The 7741-nt window shown below is 42.4% G+C and overlaps 1 protein-coding gene across 1 annotated transcript in view; it reads left to right on the forward strand.

Moving 5' to 3' along the window:
- The window catches only part of LOC111670525 (BMP/retinoic acid-inducible neural-specific protein 3-like), a 16611-nt gene extending 9306 nt beyond the window's left edge, over positions 1-7305 (forward strand). The window contains exons 5-8 of the mRNA XM_023427264.2: positions 847-952; positions 2293-2529; positions 4548-4770; positions 6023-7305. Of these exons, the coding sequence (XP_023283032.1) occupies positions 847-952; positions 2293-2529; positions 4548-4770; positions 6023-7157 (1701 nt within the window). The 3' untranslated portion in view covers positions 7158-7305. The remainder of the gene's footprint in view (positions 1-846; positions 953-2292; positions 2530-4547; positions 4771-6022) is intronic.
- Positions 7306-7741: the final 436 nt, after the last annotated feature.

Raw genomic sequence — 7741 nt, forward strand, 5'->3', positions numbered from 1 at the left:
CCCCCCCCCCCCCCCCCCGAACTGAAAACGTGTTCCTCTGGTTATGCATCAGCTTGATGGATTAAAGATATCATTCCATTAATTTCCAGCCAGGCTGACTTCCATTCATTTGCCATTTTGCAGCATGTGTGGAGTTCAGGCAGATTGAAGATCAGAGCAAGAGAAAGAGGGAGGGAGAGGGAGATGAATACTGCATTTTATGAGGGATGTGAAGCAGCACCTGTGTTACATGGCCATTCATTAAAATCACATGTGGTGCTGGGGATTCAGTGAGAAACAGGAAGGACTCTGAGCATAAATTTATGCTAATACACAGTAAGTTATGTGGTTTTGTGTTTCCGTGTGTCAGAACATCCAGATTAATTACATTTAGAAATGATGTGAGCAGAGAAGTGAATCAGTTTAAAGTTTTTCAGTTGGAGAGAAGTTGATTTCTTCTCTGAGATCAGAACAAATTATTCTGTCTGAGGAAAGAAAACTTTCTAATTGAAGACCTTTTCAGAATAACTTCAAAGTGACTCACTGCATTTAAAATTCATTAGAGGCATAAACACCTTTGTTGAGGCTGTTTATGTTCTTTTGATTGTCATTTTTTAAAAGAAAAACGCACAATAAATGAGTCAATACATATAGGTCATGCCTAAGTGACATGATTGATGACTATATCCACTGACTAAACTAAAATTATCTGCTGTCTGTTTTCTTTATTTAATATGAGGAAACACAGCAAACTCAATAGAAGACACAACTGAGTCACAACTAAGCCGTGTCTCGCATAATGAAATCACCAAAAAGACACCAGACAAAGTTTTTAGACCGAACTGTATTCTCTCAATATCCTTGCAGGTGACAGAAACCAGAACCGGGCCGCTCGGATGCAGCAACTACGACAACCTGGACACAGTCAGCTCGGTGCTGGTTCACAGTCCAGAGAACAAGGTTCAACTACAAGGTAAAATCTGCTCCCTAAAAAATCATTTGTCATTATGAGCTTCTTCTAAATTAACACTGATGCCGCTGCAGAGTTTGACAGTGATTTCTTTCTTTTCTTTTTTTGGTCTTATAACTTTATATTTTGGGAAATACACACACGTTTGAGTTAAATGAGAGGATCGATACCACTCTGACACCTCCATCTTAAATATGAAGATACAGTCAGGAGATGCTCGAGCTTTGTTGAGCAAACATGTTGTTTTTACACTTCGGTTTTTGTATCGATAAAACAATATATACAACAATATGTTAATAATGAGCTAGCTGTTTCCCACTGTTTTCAGTCTTTGTGCTAAGTTCACTGGCTGCTTCAGCTTATATTTACCAAACTGATAATGATTTTTATCACCTAATTCTCACCAACAAAACAGATAAGCACGTCCCAAAATGTCTATAATATAAATGTTGCTTTAAAGGATACATCTGCCGTTATTCGATATTTTTCTTATTGTTACAAAATCTCATGAAAAGACCAAAACCTTCCTTCTCCTTCAGAGAGAACGAGATCCTCGGGATAAGGGGAAAAAAAAGTCTTATTGTGCTGTTGGACGTCAGAAAAGCAATGCATCTTTGTGTTTATAGGAAATCACTGTCTAAGTTGCCCTTTGAAGCTAAACACAGACGTTTACGGTTGCAAGCGGACAGACTGGACTGATCAAATCTCCCCCATTTATCACACACAAAGCCAAAATCAATGATGTAGTTAATAACAATTAATTAGTAACAGCAGCGACCACAAAGCTGACAGTCTCAGTAGACCATTGACCAACGTTAGCAACGTTAGCATGTAAGCAGAAGTAGCATGTAAACCCAGAACTTACACAAGCATTTAATGAATGCACGAGACATATGTTAATATTAGATCTGTGATATGACATTTACACTACGACTGAGGACAAACTTGATGATATCGTTAGTGTGACAACATAATGACTGAGGATGTCTTACATGGGAGGCATCCATACATCCAGAGAGTCCAGACTTTGTTCCCTAATTGTTCACTTATTGACTTACTGAACTGGTCTCCTGCTGCTCCATTAAAATGATTGGGGAAGGTGTCCGGTTGATCCACTATGTCGCAAACTGACACTTGACACCTCTAACCGTTACTTTCTGCCACCAGTTCGGCTCCGCCCACAAAACACAGCATTGTTGTTTACAAACACAAAAAGGTCTATAGCAACCAAATTTTTGCTACTAATGTTTAAATTAAAAAAAAAAAAGTCCAGTAATTCAATAGTACAGCTTTTAATAAAGGTTACTGGAGCCTGACCTGATCCTGTTTTTCACACCCCACAGGGCTGCAGGTCATCCTCCCCGGCTATTTACAAAGCCGCTTCATTCAGGCGGCTCTCAGCTACATTGGCTGTAAATCTGAGGGCCAGTTTGTCTGCCAGAACAGTGACTGCTGGTGTGAGTGCAGCGTGGACTTCCCTCGGTGCAACTGTCCCCTCTCTGACCTGGAGACTCTGGAAAACAACCTGCTGCACATCAGAGACTCCTGGAGGCTGACCAACCAGGAGTTTGAAGAATCCGGTGAGTCAGGGATTTGAATTTACTGTGACCCTCCAAAAAGGGACTTGAAAATGTCAGTTTGAATGGTGCTGTCAAAAACCCAGACGTAGAACATTGGCTTTTTTCTCAGAATTTTGGATTTCAGGATATAGTTGATTTTTTTATCAACAAAAGAATAAATTTAGACTTGGATTTAAGAGCTAACATGAACAAAAAACACATGTCTTGTTTTTGCTCTAAATCAATTCTTGGCTGTCAAATACTGGCAGCTGCCAGATACTGAATCAAGAGACCTGCCAGTCATGTGTCACATCAAATGATGTTCCTGGTGCTCTCAAGGTGCTCAGGGCTGCAGTGACTGAAAATACACAGACCTTTTAAAGACATCCATCTGTTCCCACCAATGTGCTGTGTAGAATCACTGAAGAAGAAGTGTGATTAAAGGCATAGATCAACACTATAGGAAATATGCTAATTGGCTTTTTTTTTACCAAGAGTTAGGCGAAAGATTGATAGCACTTGTGTGTCTGCACAGTGTATATTAAACCGACGATTACTCCATGCAAAAATAGTCCAGCACATAAACAACAGTTGCAGTTTCATTTTTACCATGCAGACATGTGTGTGGTATCAAACCTCTCATCTAACACCAGTCCAAAAAACAAAAACGCATTTTCTTTTCCCCAAAATGACTATGACTTTAAATTAAGTAAGTAATTTAACGATAAGTCATTTCAACAAGTTAAAGATCCTGAAATGAAAAAGGCACCTTTTGCTTAAATTTTATCCAAGCGAAAAAGTAAATCAACATACAAAAAATAAAATAAAATAAAAAAAATGACAAAGGGAATAAATTAAGGATCTAAAATTATAATATCAAAATGTTAAATTACTGCTGTATTGTTCCCCTAACCACTACAGCCGAAGCACCAGTTTGGAGCTCTTTCATTGATTGTCTGACGCTGACTGAGAGGCCTGATGTATAAGACAACGCTGTATCTTCCTCTTTCAGAGCCCCTGTTCTAATGTCCCTCAGCTCCACGCCGTGCACAAAGGCAACTCAACAAATAAAGGAACCAGCAATTACACAAAGCCTGGCCTGTGCCCAAGAGCTAGTAATGTATACACATTAATTTTGAGACAGCGCTCTAATTACCATAAATACACTATACATACATTTTTGCACAGCACTTCACGCAGACATTTGCAGCCAAATTGTAAGATTGTTTTGTGGCAGACAAAGGAGGAAGAACCGGCAGAGGAAACAAGGCCAAGGTTACAGGTCTACCACTGTGTTATTATAGTATCTTGAATTCACTGATGTTGGAAAAAAAAAAAAAAAAACAGCACACCTTTGACACAGACCCCGGTGGCGTTGAGTGCTTCAGGTTAGTCTCTATTTTGGGATCTCACATGTACAAAGAGAGTGACACAGTACACGGCTGTCATGTGCAAATTATTATTAATACTACTGAGTGGAGCAATGTAGATGCAGTAAATGCATCTAAGTGTGAAAAAGTACACTCCCCCCACCCCCATCATAAAAATGCCATGGAACTTTTCTAAAACACTTGTTTTTCTTGGTAATGTTTCACGCAAGTCATTACTGTTACCATGGCAACCTGCCTTACTTTCACATCACAGAAGGCAGGAGCAGCAATTTTGCTTTCAGTGTCATTCACGTCTAATTATGGACTAGTTGCTTTGAAGGTGTGCGGCGCTGTATGCTGACAACAGGTGGTGGTTAACATGCATCTTTTCTCAGAAGCAAAATATGGAAGGTGTTTGTTGTCTGACACGCTGATGAGATCAGCAATCCTCCCTCCAACAGAAGAAAATCAAAATAACAAAACATGCTTTTCAGGTGTGTTGCAGCAGTTACTTCTTCTGTTGAGCTGTTTGCTTTTCTGGGACAAACAATGAGGAGTAGACAGTTTTCTTTTCTTTCTTTCTTGGTTTTTCTTTTTTTCCCAATACTGTTACCCTGCGGCTCATAACTACGGGCAGAGTTTACTTATTCATGTTCTCTTTCCTACCAGAGGAGTTCCAGAGCTTTGTTGGGAAACTGCCAACCCATTATGCTGTAAACACATCTGTCGTGGAACACTTGTGGAGGACAGATGCCAGCCTGCTCCAGCGCTACAGGCACCTGGAGACCAGTAGCAACCAGCTTTTCGCCAAAGCTCGCCGCACCACTAACAAGCTCTTCAGCCTAAGCAGGAGGTGCCGGAAACAGCCCAAAATAGTCCTGCAGCGGCCGAGGTAAGATGCAAGACAGGAGCAAGTGGGAGGAATATTTATACTGCAGCCTGTTAACCCAAGGTGCTCCCCAAAACTTATAATTATGAAAATGATTTATGCGGCAGGCGCTGGGAGAAAGCAGCGGAGTGAGACGATACTTATTAGAAGGCACTTGAGGAAAAGTGGTTGTGGAGTGAGGTGAAAAGTGCTGACAGGAGCAGACCTGCTTCTCTGTTCCAGCGGGGGGGGGGCACGAGACAAGTGGGATCATGTTTTGCCAAACAGACGCAACGGTTTCACATTAGCTTTAAACTGCATCACAATCAATCCAGCATCTTCAGATGCCTCATGTAATAATTCATTCAATTTAATCGCATCCAGGAGTTCATGCTGCCGTGGACACTCTTTGCTTATATCTATCCCTACATTTTCTTTTTTTTTTTTTTTTTTACTGTTATGGCTGCTGTTTCAGCAGCACTCCCACCTGGACGCTCTATTTCAGCAGCCTATCAGAGACCTCTGTGGTCATAACTTCACTCAGATTTATGCCTCTCTCATGAACGCTCCATGTTGATAGCTATTTCTGGCAGGGAAATTAACTAAATGACACAATCCATCAGTGTGCTAGTCAGACTGCAGGCCCTGCCTCCTCAGTCTACAATCCAATTACACTTCTTTATCACACGCCCTCTGCTTGTAAAAAATAAATTCAGTAGCGGCTTAGGGTTACTAGGTGATTCAATTTTGTAGTGTTGTGTCTCTGTGAAACAAAATTTGTGTTTTGTTTTATTCATTTGCTTATTTCTTTTCTGTATTCACATTATAATTATGTTTTACTGTGCCATATCTATAAACTAGTGTAAACCTGAGAAAGATAAGATGTATGAGATACTAAGAGTATTATGATGGGTGTGGGTATGATGTATGATAATGATGTGTGTGTGTCTGTGTGTGGGTCTGTGTGTGTCATCTCGTCCTATCTGCAACACAGACGGGGAATTCAATAGATTAAAATATTCATTTTGATCTGATTTTGCTTCTGTGGCTCCAGCTGAGCCGGAGTTTGGCTCAAATTGTTTTTGCTGCACATCAAAACACCACATATTTTTTGTGAAAGTACTAATCCTGTTGGGCAAAACATTTCTTTCATTGCATAATCACGAAAACATGAAAAAGACTCAAAGTGACAAATATAAATTCCTGTAATAGCCAATACAGCAGTGCAGACTCTCTGAAACTGAAGTGTTTAACGCAGCTGTTGTCTCTCCTTCAGGCCTCTGCACTTTTGGTTGAGCTACGCCCTCTCCATTTTATACTGCAGTGAGAACAACCAGGTTGGTGTTTACAGTGACGAAAGCCGCAGCTGCTCCTGCCCCTACAGCCATCCACCTTGTCAGGGCCTCATTCCCTGCTCTGTGGGCGATGGAGCCCGCTGCGCCTCCTGCTCCACTGAGAACCGGACACGATGCTCCGGCTGTAACTCCGGCTTCACCCTGACCCAGGGAGCCTGTCGGCCTGCCGTGCCCGACCCTACAGACCCCTACCTGGGCTTGGAGAGCGACCGAGACCTGCAGGATCTAGAGCTGCGCTACCTGCTGCAGCGGCGCGACCCGCGCATCTCTCTGCATGCTGTGTTCGTGAGCAATGACGTGCGCGTAAACACGTGGTTCGACCCGTCATGGAGGAAAAGAATGCTGCTCACCCTCAAGAGCAACCGAGTGAAGTCCAACCGTGTTCATATGCTGCTCGGACTCGCCCTCCAGTTTTGCCTCACTAGGAACAGCACTCTGGAGCCGGCCCTGTCTCTGTTTGTGAATCCCTTCGGGGGAAGCCATTCAGAGAGCTGGACCATGCCTATAGGCCAGCACGGATACCCCGACTGGGAGCGGACCAAGCTGGATATCCCTTTGGACTGCTATAATTGGACGTTGACTCTTGGAAACAGATGGAAGAGCTTTTTTGAGACAGTTCATTTCTACCTGAGGAGTCGTATAAGGGACTCTGTGGGAGCGACAGGAGGAAACAAAAACACAACGGTGTACTATGAGCCTCTGGAGGAGACGGAGCCGTCCAACAACATCGGCTATATGAAAGTGAACAGCATGCAGCTGTTCGGATACAGCGTGCACTTTGACCCAGAGGCAATCCAGGACCTGATTCTGCAAATAGACTACCCGTACACTCAGGGATCACAGGACTCGGCCCTGCTGCAGCTGGTGGAGCTGCGCTACAGGGTTAACCGTCTCTCGCCTCCAGGGGCCCCACATGTCGATCTGTTCGCCTGTCTGCTCCGCCACAGACTCAAACTGTCCAGCGCAGATGTGACCAGGATACTCACTGCCCTGCAAGCTTTCAGTGCCAGACAACCAAACTACGTGGAGTACGAGGCAAATAAACTGTGTAGTTAATGGCCACTATTTGATGTTTTGTACTATTTCCTTGCCACAGACAGGCCTGTATCCTTTGTCAGCTGGATCCATTTGTGTCAAGTGTGTGGTATGTTGTTCAAGGCTTTGTTGTACAAACACTATGTGCAATTAAATTTGATGTTTTTGTCATTTCAGTGTAGTTTTAATGGATCAACGTTAAAATTTGTTTTCAAATCTGAACTATTTCTCTACATGATTAAATATTCATTCCTAAATAAGAAATAATCTAGTCAAAGTCAAAGTTTGAGGAAAAAACATCCTTAGAAATTATTCATAAAGAGTTTAGCAGTGTGTGGGTGTGGTCATGGTGTGGTAAGAAGTTGACTGAGAAAATTTCCTATTTTTGTCACGTTACATTTTAAATATGCATACACAAACACAAGCACAAAAACTCATGCATGAAAATATCCTCATAGCCTTCCTAGTCTGTCTGACACTTGTAGCATCTCTCTCACTGGAGAGTCGTAGTGGTGTGTGCTGTGTTGTTTTTGCCCATCTGGAGCCTCAGAACACAAGGTCTCCATTCTCCATTGAGGGAACGGCCTTGGCGCAGATTACTAAGT

Source organism: Seriola lalandi, unplaced genomic scaffold, assembly GCF_002814215.2.
Source record: "Seriola lalandi dorsalis isolate HSWRI2012SDOR001 ecotype SW California unplaced genomic scaffold, Sedor1 jcf7180002054857, whole genome shotgun sequence".
In the NCBI taxonomy this organism is placed as follows: domain Eukaryota; kingdom Metazoa; phylum Chordata; class Actinopteri; order Carangiformes; family Carangidae; genus Seriola; species Seriola lalandi.